General features: G+C 53.2%; 11 protein-coding genes across 11 annotated transcripts; 5 read left to right on the forward strand and 6 right to left on the reverse strand.

Annotated features, from left to right (window-relative positions):
• Positions 1 to 55: 55 nt before the first annotated feature.
• On the reverse strand, positions 56 to 2,156 carry QC762_001060 (uncharacterized protein; the record flags this gene model as incomplete). The annotated part of the gene is made up of 4 exons (XM_062882902.1): positions 56 to 579; positions 639 to 1,501; positions 1,565 to 1,833; positions 1,895 to 2,156. 4 exons carry the CDS (start codon positions 2,154 to 2,156, stop codon positions 258 to 260), a joined length of 1,716 nt encoding a protein of 571 aa, XP_062746604.1. The 3' UTR covers positions 56 to 257.
• Positions 2,157 to 2,433: 277 nt separating this feature from the next.
• Positions 2,434 to 3,339, reverse strand: QC762_001064 (uncharacterized protein; the record flags this gene model as incomplete). Its single annotated transcript, XM_062882904.1, has 3 exons — positions 2,434 to 2,587; positions 2,650 to 2,900; positions 2,992 to 3,339. 3 exons carry the CDS (start codon positions 3,337 to 3,339, stop codon positions 2,434 to 2,436), a joined length of 753 nt encoding a protein of 250 aa, XP_062746605.1.
• On the forward strand, positions 2,912 to 5,908 carry QC762_001070 (uncharacterized protein; the record flags this gene model as incomplete). The annotated part of the gene is made up of 10 exons (XM_062882906.1): positions 2,912 to 3,532; positions 3,697 to 3,725; positions 3,798 to 3,887; positions 3,952 to 4,005; positions 4,073 to 4,465; positions 4,539 to 4,805; positions 4,883 to 5,386; positions 5,450 to 5,547; positions 5,615 to 5,714; positions 5,778 to 5,908. Exons 1-10 carry the CDS (start codon positions 3,456 to 3,458, stop codon positions 5,906 to 5,908), a joined length of 1,743 nt encoding a protein of 580 aa, XP_062746606.1. The 5' UTR covers positions 2,912 to 3,455.
• Positions 5,909 to 6,849: 941 nt separating this feature from the next.
• QC762_001075 (uncharacterized protein) lies at positions 6,850 to 7,233 on the forward strand (the record flags this gene model as incomplete). Its single annotated transcript, XM_062882907.1, has 1 exon — positions 6,850 to 7,233. One exon carries the CDS (start codon positions 6,850 to 6,852, stop codon positions 7,231 to 7,233), a length of 384 nt encoding a protein of 127 aa, XP_062746607.1.
• Positions 7,234 to 7,723: 490 nt separating this feature from the next.
• Positions 7,724 to 8,916, forward strand: QC762_001080 (uncharacterized protein; the record flags this gene model as incomplete). The annotated part of the gene is made up of 2 exons (XM_062882909.1): positions 7,724 to 8,623; positions 8,684 to 8,916. 2 exons carry the CDS (start codon positions 7,724 to 7,726, stop codon positions 8,738 to 8,740), a joined length of 957 nt encoding a protein of 318 aa, XP_062746608.1. The 3' UTR covers positions 8,741 to 8,916.
• QC762_001090 (uncharacterized protein) lies at positions 8,892 to 10,230 on the reverse strand (the record flags this gene model as incomplete). The annotated part of the gene is made up of 3 exons (XM_062882913.1): positions 8,892 to 9,653; positions 9,721 to 9,902; positions 9,963 to 10,230. The coding sequence occupies 3 exons, from the start codon at positions 10,228 to 10,230 to the stop codon at positions 8,892 to 8,894; spliced, it is 1,212 nt and encodes a 403-aa protein (XP_062746609.1).
• A 421-nt stretch (positions 10,231 to 10,651) lies between these two features.
• Positions 10,652 to 12,469, reverse strand: QC762_001100 (uncharacterized protein; the record flags this gene model as incomplete). Its single annotated transcript, XM_062882916.1, has 2 exons — positions 11,764 to 12,469; positions 10,652 to 11,699 (listed from the first exon to the last, which is right to left on the reverse strand). The coding sequence occupies exons 1-2, from the start codon at positions 11,832 to 11,834 to the stop codon at positions 10,652 to 10,654; spliced, it is 1,119 nt and encodes a 372-aa protein (XP_062746610.1). The 5' UTR covers positions 11,835 to 12,469.
• Positions 11,945 to 13,108, forward strand: QC762_001110 (uncharacterized protein; the record flags this gene model as incomplete). Its single annotated transcript, XM_062882917.1, has 1 exon — positions 11,945 to 13,108. The coding sequence occupies one exon, from the start codon at positions 11,945 to 11,947 to the stop codon at positions 13,106 to 13,108; it is 1,164 nt and encodes a 387-aa protein (XP_062746611.1).
• Positions 13,109 to 13,193: 85 nt separating this feature from the next.
• On the reverse strand, positions 13,194 to 13,760 carry QC762_001120 (uncharacterized protein; the record flags this gene model as incomplete). The annotated part of the gene is made up of 1 exon (XM_062882918.1): positions 13,194 to 13,760. One exon carries the CDS (start codon positions 13,758 to 13,760, stop codon positions 13,194 to 13,196), a length of 567 nt encoding a protein of 188 aa, XP_062746612.1.
• Positions 13,761 to 13,933: 173 nt separating this feature from the next.
• Positions 13,934 to 16,324, reverse strand: QC762_001130 (uncharacterized protein). Its single transcript, XM_062882919.1, has 3 exons — positions 14,407 to 16,324; positions 14,284 to 14,336; positions 13,934 to 14,229 (listed from the first exon to the last, which is right to left on the reverse strand). The coding sequence occupies exons 1-3, from the start codon at positions 14,986 to 14,988 to the stop codon at positions 14,070 to 14,072; spliced, it is 795 nt and encodes a 264-aa protein (XP_062746613.1). The 5' UTR covers positions 14,989 to 16,324; the 3' UTR covers positions 13,934 to 14,069.
• A 96-nt stretch (positions 16,325 to 16,420) lies between these two features.
• On the forward strand, positions 16,421 to 17,653 carry QC762_001140 (uncharacterized protein; the record flags this gene model as incomplete). The annotated part of the gene is made up of 3 exons (XM_062882920.1): positions 16,421 to 16,713; positions 16,791 to 16,998; positions 17,127 to 17,653. The coding sequence occupies exons 1-3, from the start codon at positions 16,501 to 16,503 to the stop codon at positions 17,651 to 17,653; spliced, it is 948 nt and encodes a 315-aa protein (XP_062746614.1). The 5' UTR covers positions 16,421 to 16,500.
• Between the last annotated feature and the right edge of the window lie 100 nt (positions 17,654 to 17,753).

Below are 17,753 nucleotides of genomic sequence, written 5' to 3' on the forward strand. Positions count from 1 at the left end.
AATACGTCATACCCTAATGCTTCCACAGCGCCCTGCTCTTCCGGACAACAGAAAAACTCATGAACTTAAACATTACTACTATATATTATATACACATAAAACTAGTGTGTGTAGATCCGTATCTGGCAGCCACCCCGCCTGTTTCCGTCAACTTCCATAGTCGTTGGGTACGGGCTGTCAGTACAACCCTTCCCTCCGCCACTCATAAGGCATCACACCATCAACAAAGCACGCCCTTCTCACATAAATCAAGACGACTATGCCGCCTTCCCCCCAGTTACTCTGGCATCATCTGGCCCCCTCTGGGCTTGGAGTCTATCCACAAGCCCGTCGTTGATTTCGTCCTCAAAGACGTCCACCTTGGTGGAGGAAAACTTGCGGGCGCTGACTCCCTTCTGGAAGAGAAGGTCCAGCTCGGCAAAGGAGCGTCCGGTTGGCTCTGGTACCCGGAAGTATGTGTAGATGATGCATAGAAAACACGATCCACCCCAGAAAAAACCGGCATAGTTGGCCCAGTCCCAGGCCCCTGGGTTCAGCATGTATGGGGTGAGCACCCCAGTGATGATACCCACGATAATGCTGTCATTCGTCAGTATGAGACAAGTGTGCGTGAAAGCTTTGCACCGGGGGTTACTCACTAGAGAACACGGCCAAGGGCAACAGTTTTTATCTGCAGCCGTCTGGTCGAGATCTCGCTGACTAGCGAGTAGCACACAGTTCCAACCGTGCTTTGATACGTGAGAGCCCATCCGAGCATGATGCTGCCCGTCGCAATGGCGCCCTGCTTCCGCTGCTCTTCGGGCACCAGTCCGAGGAAGCCAAGAGCCATGAGCATGACGAACAAGCCGCACAGCCCGTACAGGTAAAGCGACCGCCGACCGATGCCACGGCTCATCAGAAACCAAGCGCTGAACACACCCACCATGTTGATTCCATACTGACCGAGCGCAAACCCGTAGGCTTGTCTCTCGCCCAGTCCGGCTTGCTTCAGAAAGTAGGTCGAGTAGTTGGAGAAGGAGTTGCCGCTCAGGTTCTGGATGGCCCACACCATGCAGACAATCTCTGTCCGTCTCAGGTCATGTCCCTTGAAACAGTCCCAGTAGCTGGCGCCGGCCGTCGTCTTCTCTTCCAAAGCCGTCGTGTGCACCATCATGTCGACTGTCTCGTCGGCGTCAAAGTCCACCTCCCGATTCAGACTGGTCAGACGCAGCAGGGACTTTCTGGCCTCGTCCAACTTGCCTTGTCGAACGAGCCACCAGGGACTTTCGGGGGCAAAGAAGATGCCCACGGCGAGGGGTAACGGCCACATCCACTGCAGCGCGTAGGGAATCCTGTAGGCCCATTCGTCCCGCCTGTCCAGCATGGACATGATAACTCCGATGCCGATGAGCTGGCCCAGTCCCCAGCAAAAGTTGACGTAGGTTGTCAGATAGCCCCTCATAGCGACCGGGCACACTTCGGAGGCGTAAGTGATGGTAAGAGTCTGGAAGATGCCCCAGGGCTACGACCACATCATTAAACTGTCAGCGTCTCTTGCTCCTCCTGCGATCCGGGGCAACCTTACCACACCGCACAGAATCTCGGCAGCCAGGAGAGTCTGAACATTCTGCGCCGTGAAAAAGAGAGCAATCCACCCGTTCAAAACCATCAAGGATGCGATGACGGTCCACCGGTAACCAAACCGCTCAGACACCCAGCCATTGATGAGCAGTCCGATCAGTTCACCAACCATGGCGCCATTACTGAGACCGGCCTGCCACGGGGCCGGCACCTCCCACTTCTCGCTGTTGGGCAGCTGTTCCCCGTACTTTTGGTTGAATTGAGGAAAAGCGTCTGCGGGAAAGCCCTTGTGGTCAGCCAGCCGCCTTGCATGATGAACGGAGCGGGCACCTACAGAAGTTGTTAACAAGGCAAATGTCATATCCCTCCATGACAATGCATGTCGAGATGAGCAGGCTCCAGGCGATGGCCTTGGGATACAGCTTGATTCCCTGCAGCAACGTCATGTTTTGTTCCTTTTCCGTGGCCATCCTGGCACCGTGGATCACGCGGTCGGCCGCCGTGAAATGGCCAGCACCCTTCTCATCGCCAGCCGCGGCCTGAGAAGGCGTGGGCTTGTCATCCGAAGCCATACTGGACGCCATGGTGTTGGGCATAGAAGAGTTGGAGCTACCAAAGAACGACGAGCTCGCTCACATGAAGGAGCAAAGGACTTTTTAAACGTCGCCTGCCTTCGCCGCGTTGACTGCCGATCCATTTTCATCCATCGCCCCCCGACTTTGCACAAACTCCACGGAAAAATAATTCACAATCCAATCGCAGAGGAGCCCAGGTGTGACGCTGTGGAGTGTTTGGCAGGTTACAGCGGGGTAGATAGACTGGATGGAGTTGCAGACTCGCATAGGCATGGAACCTGGAGCCCCCTGCCATGATTCAATCCGAGCATCTGGTTCCTAGCTGCCCCTTGTGCCCTTTTCCAGACAGAGATGCATGCTGAAACATATGTTGGGTACCTGGAGGGAGGCATTCAACCTGGAGGTACTGGGCCAATCTTGGCCAAGGTAACAGTCGGGCGCCGTTTAAGACTCTATGTACCTGCGCTCTGTCAGTGTCAAGTGTCCACCCGATGCCCAAGGTGAGGTGCCATACCTCCAGGCCCTAGTATAGAGTGAATGTGTACCTGGGTAGGCGTCTGTCACGACCGCGGTGGTGCGTGGGAATGCAAAGGGAAAGGGGAAGAAGGATGGGAGATGAAGATGGAATATGGAAGATGCAAGATGGCAGTGCCATATGGAGAGCGCCGTGGCGCCCTTCCCCGCATCGTGATTCGGGACCCGATCGAGAAACGCAGACTGATGCCAGGTGGGATGGAGGTGCAGCAGCCAGCCCAATCTGACTTTCTTTTTTTACTTGTCACAGACATATCTGCTTACATTAGGTCCATCATCAATCTTCCACGGTTCTTTCCATCTTCCATTTCTTTGCCCAGACCACTACTTGCATTATCGCCCCAGTCTGCCACTGCTGCTGGCAGCTGCAACAAGCCTGTAATTCCATCTCATCGGGCGCCAGTTCCCCTGGCTGGGTGAGGATATCAGCCACAAACCACAAGCCGCGCGTGTGTGCAAGCTCGGGTCTCGTATTGTCAAGCTTCTCTTCTCTCCAGCCTTCTCTCGCAGTTTCTCTCGCTCGACAAATTCCATTCTCAACAACAGCAGCAGCAGCAGCAGCAGCAGCAGCAGCAGCAGCAACATTCTCCACCTCCCCGACAGGATCTCCTCTCTCCACCCTCCACTGCCCACGGCTCCACCGTCCCGCCCGTCGCACAGAGCCGAGCATGCTTGCGCTTCTCCTGCTGGTGTGAGTTTCGGCTTTCTCGCGGCCACCGACAGCTGGAGCCCAGACAGAACCCTCCCGTCCCGTCCCGCCTCCGATCGCCAGTGCTGTGGGCAGGCATGGCATCTCCAAGCACGAGCACCTCCGCCTCCGGCTCGTCTCCCGGCGCCCTACCTGGTCTGGCCAAGTTTGGCTGGTGCGTGTGTTCCTTTTTCCTTGTCTTCTTTTTGGAGCCCACGGGTCTGGTTTGATTTTGATCTAATCGGATCTGATCCGATCCGATCTGATATGATCTGATTGATCCGATCCCGTCCCCTCTTCTGTTTTGCCCAGACTAACAAACCCACGCAACCATAACAGCATCAACTGTCGGGAGCAGCATCTGAAATGTTAGTCCGGCCAGTGCAGCAGCCCGCAACATCTCCAATATGCACGGCCAAGTATTGACGAGCAGACTATAGGTGATCGAGTAACACCCACATGTGGCCGCTGCCAAACTTCAGGCCGGGCCTGTCGTCCAACCGGCCTCAAGATCCGTGTCAACACCGAGAGTAAGTTCTTGCCCTTTCTCTACTCTATTTCACACATCATCTGAGGCTGACAGACTGCCTGCAGATGGCAAGTTTAAATTCACAAGGAAACAAAAGTGGGTCAGGTTTCCAAAACGATGTATGTCAGTCCTTCTGGGTGCTGGGAGAGAGTGATTGGTTGCTAACGACGGCTGCGGCTGGAAAAGATGTTTGGATCGATGAGACCACGACAGTCGGGCATGATCAGTCCAGCCCAGAAAGCGGGGCTGAAGATTTTGATACTGACTTGTTGAACTATGCTGCCTCGCCAGAGCTTACCTCGCCAGGAGGAGCGACAGCCCCGCCATCTGCTACCCTCTCCCAGGAATCCTCAGTCCCGCCCGAGTCTAGACACTCGCCCAGTGATCTTGCCGTTGTCACCAGATTCGCTGTAGACGGACACCAGTCTGCTGTAGAAGAACAGCCGTTTGCGGTCCAACCCTCTCTTCTCGGCGTTGAGGAGCCTTCCAAGTGGCCGCTACCACAGGGTACCGAAGGCCATCTCATCCGTCACTTTGTTGAAAACCTGGCCCTCTGGCTCGACCTGTGCGATCCAAACCGTATGTGCGCCGTGATCTTGTCAATTCCCGTTCTGGTGTCCAGTGCAAAGCAAAAGCTAACACCAGAGAACAGAATCATTCCAGATTGAAGTGCCCCGTAGGGCTGCAAAGTCTTCCATCTTGCGAGACGCCATGTTGGCGTTATCTGCCCGGCATCAGGCCAATACCTGTCGATCCTATTACGAGGAGCAGGCCCAGGTCTATGCTTTCCGGTGCATTGAAAACATCAACAAGATCAGCAAGTGCGGGGGTCTCGCGGTGCTGGTCAACCGCGAGCCCAGGTTGGCTGAGAACTGCTTCGCTGCAGCCATCATTCTAAGAGTCATGGAGGAAATGCAAGGTACGTCATGAATATTGCGCATCTAGAGATAGAGACCATGGCATAGCAGAACCAAGGACATGCTGACATGGTTCCAGAGTCCCAAACTCTCTTGATGGACGAACAAGATGTCAAAAGCCACGTGCATCTCACGGGCATTCGCGGGTATACAAACAGCTATGTCTCCCGTCACAAGGGCCTCGCCCCGGGAACATTGGCCGCCGCGTCGTTTTGGGTGGGTTTGCGGCAGGATATATACTATGCTGTCATGAAAAAGGCCACGGTAAAGCTCAGCCTGGTCTCCGCGCTGCCCAGTAAAGATCCATACGAGGATATTGAAGACGACTACTACTGGGCCAACAGAGCTGTAGTGCACTGCGCCAACGTTTTGAACTTTTGCCATGGTGACCAGGCGAACCGCACGTCTGACCGGTGGGAGCTGCTCGTCCAAGAAAATGAACATTGGGCGGCCCGAATGGGGAGGGGAGACAGCAACAAGCTGGCCATGCTGAGGGAGGAATCTGACTTTTGGGTGCCCTACGTCAAAGAAAACGACAATACCAAGCCCTTTCCAGAGATTTGGTATCTGAGAAGCTGCCAAGGTGAGGCGCACGACGCATGTTTCGACCTCCTGTCCCTGAAGCTAACTACGAATGTTGCCGCAGTTATCGGGATGCAACACTTCCTTCTCGCCTCAGCCTTTCTGTTCTATAACAAGCCAAGGCATGGGATGGCCTCGATGGATGAGGCCCAAGCGCTGACGGTAGGTCATGTCAAGGACACCCTATAAGACGAAAGATGACCTAGCTGTTCTGACACTTGTTTGGCAGAATCACGTTCAGGCCCTGGTGCGAGAAATTTGTGGCATTGGGCTCGGTAACAAGAGCATAGCTCCAAGCATGTTCACTGCCTGCATGGCAATTGCAGCCTGTAAGAATTTCAAACCCTTTTGCCTTTCGGTTGTGGAAGATTGGCTTGCTAACAGTCGAGTAGTCGGTCACTTGTTCAGCAGGCTCCAGGACCAGACTGCCATGCTGGCCATTCTCGAACAGACCGAGAAAGACCATGCTCGTCCCACGTTGGAGGTCCAGCAACAGATGAAGAAAGCCTGGCGCTGGCGATAAGGCTTGTTAATTCACATGTCTGCGGCCCTTTCAAGATGAGGGCAAATGTACTGTGTGGATGGGACAAGAGGGAATGGACAGTCTGCGTGTGTCTTGGAGTTCAGGCAGGAGGAGCGGTTTTCTCAACTAGGCCGATCGTCACTGCTGTGTCGGTCAGTGGAATCGGCACTTAGCTACGAGATCAGGTCAGCCCGTGAATCAACAACACCAGAAGCTAATGCATGTCTACCGTACGTGTAAGGCAACTTTGGTCGCCTTCATCTCGAGGTGCAGCTCGCCGCTCTTTTGCGGGTGCCACCCAACGTCGGGCCGCAACTCGTCTACGTCTACGCATAGGAGGCTGAACCTTGAACGAATGGGCGAGCTCGGTTATCACGTGGACCTCCTAGTGCAGGAAAAAGAAAACGGGGGACGGCGCGTGATGGACACAGAAATCAGGGCAGAGGAAACGGGTTTGCCATCGCTACTATTAATGCTGCCTGCCCGCATGTTGCAGGAAGCGTAGTGTATGTTTGTCCCCTCCATACCACTACCTAGGACTTGGTGGTGCGGGGCGCATGCGTCCAAGCAGTGCTCCCGACCAGGGACCGGGGACCGGGGTCGGTGACGAGGCTGGCTGCTCGAGCGTCCCCCCTCCCCTCCCCTCCTCGCGCAGTTTTGCCCGATTCCGAGCAATCTAGCATGTTTCTTCCGAACTGTGGATGGGAGCCCAAGAGTCCGGCTGACCTACCGGGGTAAGTTTCCTGTTCCTAGAATGCTCAACGTCCTGTTGAGCAATTTCAGCCGATGTGTGCCGGATTGCTGGGAAGTACCCGCATCCCGGGATTGCGGGAAGGGGTTCATCAGGTAGAGAGGGCACAGGACGACGGTCACGGGAGACGCATGGCACTGTCTTGGGGAGGGTGTGGGATCTTCCGAACGGCCGGGGAGATCTTATCTCGATGATGGAAACCGAGGTGCATATCCGTCCTGTCCTCCCAGCCTGGAGACTTCTACACACATACACGCTCATGCAGGTGCCCGGATACCCCCCAAAGACCAAGACAATGTCGAGTTGGAGCAAACCGCCTGCCGAAGCAAACATTGGCGCACCGGCGATGTCCCCGTACCCTATTATGAGTCCAGATGCCGGCGTCCACACTGTGGACGCACACCCCTCGAGGCAAACATACCTGTGTTCACGACACCGGATTTCTCCATGGTCTGATCTTCTTTCTTTTTCGTGTAGTCCTTCTCTGTGTCTCAGTACCACCCCTCCTGCTCATGTCCGTCACACTAGCCTCGTCGGTATGCTTCTTTTTCCCAGATGCCTTCCCAGGTGGTGATTGACACTTCGTTTGGGCTTGTGCGGTGAGCAATCATGCATTTCCCATTGACTCTTGAGTGACATTCTTTCCGCTCTGGGCTGGGCATGGTGCCGTCGTTACCGCTTAATGGCTCATGATCGATCGAGGTGCGGCTGTTCGGGGGTATAAAATGCGGTGTGCTCCGTCCATGAAGGATTGCAGTGGCTTTCTCTGTCGGCACTGGGCGTCGTTGCTATCACAGCCCACACCACATGACCGCCTGCTAGGTAGTTCGCCTGTTTGCTTTGCTGCGTTGCTCATCACGACCTCGTGAGCTCGGGTCACATCGAGAGAGAAGACTCCCCAGGCTAGTAAGTGGTGGCTCACACTGTGAAAGTCCCTCGTTCCGTTTTCTGGCTGACTAGCCCGTCACAGTTCGCACACACACACAACAGAGCCTCCGGGCGATTACAGGTGACAAATCACACACTAGACGGTTTTTGAGCAGCAGCGCCCAGCACACCGGTCCATGGCCCCTTCGGCGATCTACGCTTCCGAGCAGCCGCCTCTGCTGCTGGCTGACGGTGCGGCTCTGGAAGTCATCTCTGATGCCGTCGACAAGGTCAACAAGCTCAAGGGCCTCTCGTCGCCCATCACAGCCTACGACTCCGAGTCCAAATTTGACGTGGCCAAAGACAAGGCTTCTTTCCGCCAGTATGAAACGGCCTGTGAGCGCGTGCGCGACTTTTATTCGGAGCAGCATGCCCGGCAGACGGTGGAGCACAATCTGAGAATGAGGGCGCACTTCTTTGACCCCAAGAGGAAGCGGGAGGAGATGACCATCTGGCAGGCTATGGAGCGGCTCAACACCCTGATTGATGATTCCGATCCCGACACCGACCTGAGCCAGATCCAACACCTGCTGCAGAGTGCCGAGGCCATTCGGAGGGACGGGAAGCCGAGGTGGATGCAAGTCACGGGGCTAGTTCACGACCTGGGGAAGCTCATGCTGTTCTTCAAAGGGTGCTCGACGGGGCAGTGGGACGTCGTGGGGGACACGTTCCCTGTCGGCTGCAAATGGGATGAAAAGTGTGTCTTTGCCAAGGCGTTCGGGCAGAATCCCGATCGCGAACACCCCATCTATGGGACCAATAATGGGATCTACACCCCCGGGAAAGGCATCGATCAGTTCATGATGAGCTGGGGGCACGATGAATTCCTTTACCTGGTGCTCAAGGATCAAAGCGTCTTGCCCAGAGAGGCGTTGGCCATGATTCGGTACCACAGCTTCTACCCGTGGCATCACGAGGGCGCATACAAAGAGTTTATGGCTGACGGTGACGAGGTGCTGTTGAGGGCGGTGCAGGCGTTCAATCCTTATGATTTGTATAGCAAGACGGACGAGGAGCCGGATGTCGAAAAGATGAAGGTATGGTTTCCCCGTGTTTCTCAGCCAGAAGGAAAACTGCTAACAAGAGATGGAATACAGCCTTACTACATGGAGTTGATTGATGAGTTCTTTCCGCAAAAGGTTCTCAAGTGGTAACATTATGGAAGGAATCAAGGGTGGGGAGGAGAGAGGGGTTTTCGAGGAGCATAGACACATGTTGACTTGTAACTACCTAGATAACTAGTTTAGCTAAAATTGTTACTAAGAGTAGGAAATAGGGGTACGTAGGTAAAGTTGAAAGACATGCTCATTGATCATTCAACCACTTGAACACGACCCTGGCATCCTTCCCTTTGTATCTCTCGTCCTCCATCGCCTCACTAAACGCATTCAGTGTAGGTTCGTCCAGCACTGTTCTCGCACCCACATCCCGGGCCAGCTTCGAGCCCATTCCCAACACTTTGGCACAAAGCTCTATCCTAAAACCCCCTTCGTATCCCCTGGTGCTCGGAACATTATCTTGAACCCCTGGTACCGGGTTTGACTTGCTTGTGACCCAGCACTGGCCCCCGGAGGCATTGATTACTTGAGTCAGTAACCGGGGATCTAACCCAGCCTTAACTCCTATGTTTAAAGCTTCGGATGCAGCCAGCGACGTTATGGCTGACAGGTAATTATTGATGATTTTGAATGCCGTGCCGGCTCCAACGTCTCCGCAAAGGAAGATACCGTCTGGATCACCCATATGACGCAGAAAAGACTTGACGAGGGGAAACACAGAGGCGGAGAGCGGTGGTGGACAGCCGACCATAAAAGTTAGGGACTTGTTCTGAGCCCCCATAGGACCGCCGGACACAGGAGCATCCACAAAGGTTGCCCAGTTCTCGGGTATGGAGCGAGAGACGGTGAGAATTGTTGACGACTCTATTGTGCCACATTCCATGAGCAGCTTTGAGCCACAGGCGTTATGGTCCAAAGGTTCGGGGAGTGCCGGGAGTATTCCAGTGGACGCATCGAGATAAACGGCTAGAACGGACGAAGAGTTTGGAAGCATAGTGATGACCGTGTCCTTGGCATCAACTTTTATCAGTGAAACGTTTTACCCATGCAGCCAACGACGACCGGTGGCATCTTACAGCTTGCTTGGCTGCCTCGAATCCATTTTGTACAATCCGGACTGGACCTCTCCCCAAAACTGAGACCTCAGCCATGAACCTCTCGAGAGCATCGGTGTTGACGTCACAGATGAGGAGGGTCTTGTCAGAACCCAGACCAGCCCGAAGGTTCCTGGCCATGGGATAACCCATCACGCCCAGACCTGGTTTGCTTTCGTTAGGACCCCTCGGGGCTACGCCATTCAGCGTGATGATAAACATACCGATAAACGCCACCGTATCCTTGGGAGATGACATGGCAGAACCTGATGCTGGTAATGTAATGATGTTTGCTCGCCACACTAAATGGTGTTCTGGCCGAGAGCGGAGGGGCTTCAGTGATGTTCTCAAAAAGGTCGCCGTGAACGCAACACCAACACCACGAGAAACAACGACTTCCGATAGACATCTACATGTACCTGTGGTTTGACAAACAAGCACATTTCCTAAAAAAATCCCCGATCCGTCCCGTCCTGTTTCGTGGAAAACCATTGCCAGAAGATAACTGCCGATCTGTGGCCCAGAGCCGTCTGCTCGGCATGTAGATGGTATGTATGGCTGGGAATGAGGGGGATCAGAAGACACTGCATATCCCCCACATCTGCAATGCAGCAAGAGCAAAGGGGTGGTTCATGCGTCACCTTGCAGTGTCTTGGATGATAGAATCGAGCTCTGCGCCGCGAAGAAGACCAAACACCAGATTTCCGAGGTGGCACAATTATCGTGGGCTCGAGAAGCGAAAACCGGGTAGGCGGAATTGACGGGCAGGAACTAGTTCACCGCCACAGTTTGACGACATATGCTTGCTAGTAGTACAAGATGGCTGTGATTGGTGATGCGCTTCTCACATGTTTATCTTCAACCGAACGATCTCTTTTCTGTACGACATGCGACAAAGCATGGCTCGCGGCTGCTACAATTTTCCCGGCCAGAACCGGTGTTTGTTTCTTTCCCTCCAGGCTCCGTCGTGAGCGACAACCACTTCTGTCTCAACAGGCCGTTGACAGCTTTCAACAAAGTCTCTGATTCTGTCAAGCGAGGTGGCGGCAGCCCCGGTGTCAACATGCACACTTCTCAGCCCTCCCCTTCCATCCGGATACATTGCAATCCCCTTATCTCCTGCCAGAATACGTGGGTCATGGCAGCAATCGCCTCCTAAGTAAACATACTTTGAGTTGGCAACCTGGCAAAGCAGATTGACATGTCCATGGAGATGACCTGGGGTGTCAATGACCGTGACAGACCCATCCCCGAACAAGTCCAACGTGGACGAAAAGGTGAATCGAGGCCTCCAGGTCCAGATATCAGCATCTAAATAGGGCGCGATGCGAGCCAGTGCTGAGTCTGATGGCCGTGTCCTTTGGGGCCGACCACTTCCAACCCCGGACAGGGAAACAGGCGGTAGTTCTATTGTTCGATCGGACGGCAACTCGTCGTCGTTGAAGAGATCAGCTGGGTAGAGCGGGCCGTCCCCATTTTTGAGGAGATCCAGGGTGCCGGCACCAACGAGGAAGGTGGCCGAGGAAAAGTCTGACGGTGTGCCAACGTGATCCCAGTGTACATGACTTAGCATCACTAGGTCGATATCTTTCGGAGTGATGGTGGCACTGCCAGATAGCAGGCTCTCCCTGCAGTCTGGAGATACAATAACAGGTTGTCGTTCAGCAATGTGTGCTTGCTGAGAGGGGGTGTATCTTTCGATATCTCGTTTTACCCCAAGGTCGAATAACATCCGAGTAGGTCTTGTTTTTCCAGGAGCGCAGTGTTGAATGAGAAAGGAGAGAGACGGGACAGTGGTACGCTTCTCGGAGTCAGCGTCGGTAACGAACAATCGCTCTGGCAGTGTGAGGTGGCCTGCGTCCAGGGCCGAGATCGTGACGGTTACTGGTGAGGACTCCATAAAGGAAGAGACGAAAAAGTGAAAATGGGAGTCAAGTTTTGCTTCAAAAGATTTTGTTTCGCTTTTCTGTGAGCAGATAGTCAACTGGTAGAATTGGGGGGGGAATTACGGAAAACACTACTGACTCCGAGGAAGCAGAGCAGCCCCACCAAGCCACAGACAGGTACTGCTGTGACTTGTAGCTATATAGCGGCATCCCGAACTTGTTGGAGGTAGCATCACCTATTTGCTGCCAAGTCGAGCGCGTCCTTACGTTTTCATCTCTCCTCAAAGTTGTGAAGTCGTCTTCACTGGCTCAAATTCAGAATGGATTCCTCTATGCTCCCCAACGAAATGAAAGCTCAAATCCTCCCATCGTTCAACGCACCATATCGACTCACCACACTACCGTTTCCGAGTTTCACAGCCGATAGCCCCCATGAAATGATCGTTAGAGTCCTGGCTGCATCGTACTGCCACACAGACCTCGTGCTGGCCCAAGGCCAAATGCCCCCCTTCCCACCTTCATTTCCTCACATTGGATGCCATGAGTTTTCAGGCGTCGTGGTGTCCCTCCCAGAGCACTCTTCATCTCAATACAGGATCGGTGACCGGGTCGGCGTTCCAGGTCGCTCATTCCGCCCCTGCGGAAAGTGTTTTGAATGCACGCGCGAGCCAGACAACGACAAAAACATTTATGTGGACGGTGGGGGATACAGTGTCTACTGTGCCTCGGCGGGCAACCACGGAATCTCGACCCCGGGTGGGTTTCGAGAATTCGCCATTGTTGATAGTCGACAGGTCACATCGCTGCCAGACAGCATTTCGGCAGTCCAAGGAGCAAGCTTGATGTGCGCGGGGCTCACCATTTATGCTGCCATTAAAAATTGCGGTTTGGAAAGAGGACAAAAGGTGGGCATCATGGGCTGCGGTGGTGGGCTGGGACATCTTGGGCTCCAGTTTGCGGCCAAGATGGGACTGGGCGTGATTGGTGTTGATGTTGCGGATGAACCGTTGCGTGTATCAGGGGAGATTGCGGAAACATTGCGCCAGAAAGAGGGCCTCTCTGTGAGAATCATGGATGCGAGGATTTCACGAGCCGAGGATATTGTCCAGGAGATGGGGAAAGAGGATCAAAGGCAAGACAGGAGCAACATGGGCCTTGATGCGGTCATAGTCTTGCCTGAAAGCCAAAGAGCTATGGACTATGGCGTCTCTTTACTTCGAGCTCACGGAAGATGCATCCTGGTTTCGTTTCCCGCTAATGGTTTTCATATTTCTGCCCGAGACGTGGTCTTTAGGGACATTTCTATCAGAGGTAGTCTTGTAGGGAGCAACAGGATGCTGAGGGAAATGGTCATGTTTGCGGCGGAGCATAATGTCCAGGCACGGATCAAGAGTTACCCCTTGAAGAAACTAAACGATCTTGTGCTGGAGTACAAGAAGGGAAAGGGCGGCAAGCTGGTGATAGACATGTCACTGGATGATTGAGATTGCAACGTGTACCTATTTGACCATACTGTATCAAAAGTGGAGCCGTCACCCCTTAAGGCCTGAGCCCCTGGACTCTTTAATATCACACTGCCTTGTTACCCAGTTCCCTATCTTTCTCTCCCTTATCCGCCATCTCATTCAGAACCTTCTCGGCCACTTTCATGGCGTCCACCCCGGCCGGCACACCACAGTAAGTCGTGCAGTGTAGAATGGCCTCCCTGATTTCTACCTCAGTCAAGCCGTTGTTTCTTGCACCACGAATATGCACAGCCAGTTCGGGGGCTCGGTTCAACGCCATGAGCATGCCAATATTGAGTAGTGACCTCTGTTTCCTCGTTAAGCCATCGCGTGTCCAAGCCCAGCCCCAGCACCACTCCGTGACGAGCTCTTGTCCGGGACGGGAAAATTCGGTCGATCCGTTTGCCAGGGCGTTCTCAACATATTCGGTTCCGACTACTTCGCGTCGCACCTTCAAGCCTTCTTCAAAGAGCTGTCGATGGAGGGGAGCTAACTTGGGATCGGTCGACATCTTGCAACCGATACTGGCGTAGATTTGGAGGTGGAAAGGCAAGAGGCGATAAGTCAAGGGGAATTGATAGCAAGACGAAGGAATAGGGTAATGAAAGGGATGCCGAGAAATCGCAAGCATTATCAAAACTTCAAGTGAGGGGGGAAGGTGCAGTCCTTTTCCAAGACTCGGAGTTGCTTTTTATGCCCGAGTGGGGGTCATTCAGCAGTGAACCGCACCATTTTAAACTCATACCTGGACATGTAATACCGCAAGGTACAAAGTATCAAAGTAAATATGGATCGCACACGTGCATTTATTTTACATGGACATTTCACGGTATATCAATAAGAACTACCTAATCAATGGCTGAAAAGGAAAGCAGCAGAAACACTCGGTAATCGGTTCCGAACCTGAAATAATATGCAACCGTCATCAGATCTGTCACCCTCAAATTGTTCCCTTCTGCGCATTCAACTCCAAAATGATAGGTGCAGCGACATGAGCGGTGTGCAAGCTCAAAAGTGTGGCAATCTCGAACACTTCCAAAATCTCATGAGGAGTAGCACCGTATCCCAAAGCATTTCTGATGTGTAGCTTCAGACCTGGCCTAGTTAGGACTTGTTAGTAGGTGTCAGGTTTCTGAAGCTAACACTTGACCTACTTGTACAAATGTGTCGAAGCGCAGTCAAAAGCGCAGTATACTAGCTCCTTCACCTATCGTATTGCCGTGTCACTACCAACTTCTTCAAGGGGGGTGCCTGTTCAGCATGCGATAAGTACTAACCTTTGGCTCCAAGGCACCTCCTACCTTTCCATCCACTTCTTTAGTCCAGGGCATCGCCGAGAACTCCAGGTATGACTCGAAAAAGTCTACATCTAGCCTCAGAAAGTCCTCCCAAAATGTATGCCAGTATCCTCTTTTAGTGGTAAACTCTTCCTTCAGCTTCTCCTGTCTTTGATCAAACTCTTTTGTTGTCTCGGCGACATGCAGCCCCTCTTCCTTGAGCACCTCCACCAACAGAGGGACTCCAATGTTACAAGCATGAATCCCCAGCGTGCTGCTCAATTCAATAACTTCGACAACCTCGGCTATTGAGGCCCCCTCTTTCAAAGCGGCTGCAACATTGGTTCTGATGCCAGGAGTAAACAGGTGAGTTGCTGCACTATCGACTGCCAAGCCTATCAAAGCTTGGTTCTTGGAGGACAAGTGAAGATTCTTTCTCGGGACTGAAGCAAGAGACACACTTGCGTTGAAGAAGGACGGCGAAAGGGCTAGAAGGGATTCCCAGCCCTCATGGAAAGTGGCAGGCCCCAGAAGTGCATTAAAGCGATCTCTAGCCGCTTGTTGCTGGGCCTGGCGAGACATGATGTTGGCAATCAAGTATGCTGGATCCTTAAAATCGCAAGGTTGAACGAGATAAGGAAGTTGGATAAAATTCGCGGTTCAAAGATAGCTAATTATTATCTCAAGGGTCGGACAAATAACTACGTCCCGGGCCCCTTCATAGGTACTTTGGGATCGGCAGAGCACAGGACGGTCACTGAACTGCCGCCGCCTAAACACCCCCCCCCCGCAGACTGCATAGCCCATGTCATTTCAGTCCTGTTGATACCCATGGTTTCATGGTGCGGGGACTACTGCAAGGCGGGATGGTCTCAATGCCATGAAGGGGTACGATCAGGCTCCCCAAAACCGCAGCGGGTTTCTTTTCTCCCACTCTTCATCGTGTGCGAAAATGATCTCGACCCCCTTTGCCTCCAGCCCCCTGATCATCTCAATAGTCTCCTCGGCTTTCGCCCGGTCATGATGAATACAGCAACTCCTGCCATTCTCGTCTGTCCACTCGCCTATCTCCTTCTCTTTGCGCAAGATCCGCCGATCATGGCAGGAGTCAGCGGCAAGATAAACCCAGCCGCTCTCTGTTCGAGCAAGAAGATTTGTATGTCCTGGTAAGTGACCTGGCGCATCCACGAGATAGAGACAGCCGTCGTTGAAAACATCGAGAGCTTTCGGGATCTCTAGTGACGGAATTGGCTGCCATTGTGTCCAGTTGGGTGTCAGATTCTGGATTTCGTGCTTCCCGGCCTCACTGCTACTTTGGTGAGATATATTAGGGTTCGATAGCTCGATTGTTCTATCGGCAGGTAGCAAATCTGCCTCGAAGAAAGAGTGGCTGCCCCTAAGAGAAGCCGAAGAAATCCCGGAAAGCACAGCGGCTGAACCGTGACCAATGACGAATTCCGAACTTGCAAAATCAGGCGGGTAGCCAATGTGGTCCCAGTGTACCTGCTCATGGTTGAGGTAAGATGGATATCCAAGCTGGGGGTGATGGTGGATGAATAATAGTGGAGTACACACGTGTGACAGAACAACAAAGTGAATTTCATTCGGCCTTAAGCCCCCCTTTTGTAAACTCTTCGTCACATCGGGGTTCGTAGACATGGGCTGCCGAGTTTTGATGTGTTGACGAATTTGCTCCGAGTATAAAGAGGGATCCCGTCTTACCCCCAAGTCGAAGAGAATATTGGTCGTGGCTCTCCTGATGGATGGCGTGTGTTGTACCAAAAAGCATAGAGAAGGAACCATCTTTCGGCTTCCAGGTGACGGGCATGGTTCGATAAAATATTCCTCCAGCAGGCAGAAATGGCCTGCAGAGAGGGCATGAACACAAACTGTACCTCTCGCCATACTGGGAAACTGGTGCACAAAGCAGGTAGGTACCTCAGACAGAAACGTATCTACCTTAGGTATATATAGGAAAGAGAGCAACCCCTCCTGGGTGGCCGGCAACTTCTTCCCCGCATAGCCTTTCTCTTGGTCGGCACCCGGCTAGTTTTCGCGTCCGCGTTGTTATCCTGCTTAGCATCATCTCCCACCATGTCATCCGCAGAAGATCACAGCATCATAGCGTTTATCGGGCTTGGCGCTATGGGCAAGCCAATGGTAGCCAACCTGGCAGCCAATCTAGTTCGACGAGGCATTGTCATACGGGCTTATGATATTGCGGATGGGCCTGCACAGGAGCTCCAAACTAATTTTCCAGATGTCATTCGGGAAGCAAGCAGTGCGAAAGCAGCTGTGTCGGATGCTGTAAGTGCGATCTAACGTCATTATCACCTTGCTCCGTTTGTTTGCTGTTGTTGACAACCAGGGGTTTGCTTCCCAAGACTGTGGTATTCACGATGCTCCCGGAAAGTAGCCACGTGAGATCCGTCTATCTTGACCCAGACAGCGGTATTGCCAGCACCCTGGGTCCAGACAGTGCCAAAATACTCATCGACTGCTCAACCATCGACACCGCAACCTCTTTGCATGTGAAGTCTGAAGTTTCCAAGATCGCACCCCGCAGTTTCTTCTACGACTGCCCGGTATCTGGTTAGTTGGCGCCCCATGTTCATGCTGGTATTAGACGCTGACCCCCAGTCAAGGAGGTGTGCTAGGTAGGGCCAATCTTCTTTTCAAATGAGTGCTCGCAAGGAAGTTCTCACGCGTACAGTAAATAGGGGCAGTCAAAGGCACAATAGCCTTCTTCATGGGCTGTTCGCCTGCAGACACCAACCTATCTTGTCTTAAGGACCTGCTACTGAAAATGGGCAGCCAAGCCATACCATGTGGTGGTCCATCTCTGGGGCTAGCCGCAAAGCTGTCCAACAATTACCTCTCTGGCATCATCACCATCGCCACTTCAGAAGCCATGGACATGGGCATGCGAGCCGGTATCGACCGCACGATACTTGCGTCTGTGTTCGCGTCTGGGACGGCACAGAACCGGCAATGTGATGTGTTTAACCCTGTTCCGAATGTCTGTCCACAGGCACCCTCGTCCAATGGCTACCGTGGCGGATTCAGGGTGGAGCTGATGAAGAAAGACATGGGACTGGCAATCGCCATGGCGCGGCAGGGGGGTGCCAAGAATGTCCTCGGTGTGTCTGGTTTGGGTGTCTATACAGCTGCCAGCGCGGCCGAGGACTGCATGGGCTTGGACTCCAGAGTGGTGTACAGGTATCTAGGAGGGAAAGAAAGCTCTTGAACCGTGCGAGCTGCTTGTGAGCAAGGGAAACATGATATTGAATGAAAACGCCAACCATGCTTAGTATTGTTCAAGTATCTCCGCCATGCTATGTATGCGA

Source organism: Podospora pseudocomata (assembly GCF_035222375.1).
Source record: "Podospora pseudocomata strain CBS 415.72m chromosome 2 map unlocalized CBS415.72m_2, whole genome shotgun sequence".
NCBI classification, from domain to species: domain Eukaryota; kingdom Fungi; phylum Ascomycota; class Sordariomycetes; order Sordariales; family Podosporaceae; genus Podospora; species Podospora pseudocomata.

Excerpts from the sequence above, each read along its gene's own strand:
- QC762_001130 (XM_062882919.1), bottom strand. The coding sequence starts at position 14,988 with ATGTCTCGCCAGGCCCAGCAACAAGCGGCTAGAGATCGCTTTAATGCA. Across the intron at positions 14,337-14,406 it reads GAGGTGCCTTGGAGCCAAAG|GTGAAGGAGCTAGTATACTG; the intron begins GTTAGTACTTAT and ends GCAATACGATAG. Across the intron at positions 14,230-14,283 it reads GCTTCGACACATTTGTACAA|GCCAGGTCTGAAGCTACACA; the intron begins GTAGGTCAAGTG and ends AGTCCTAACTAG.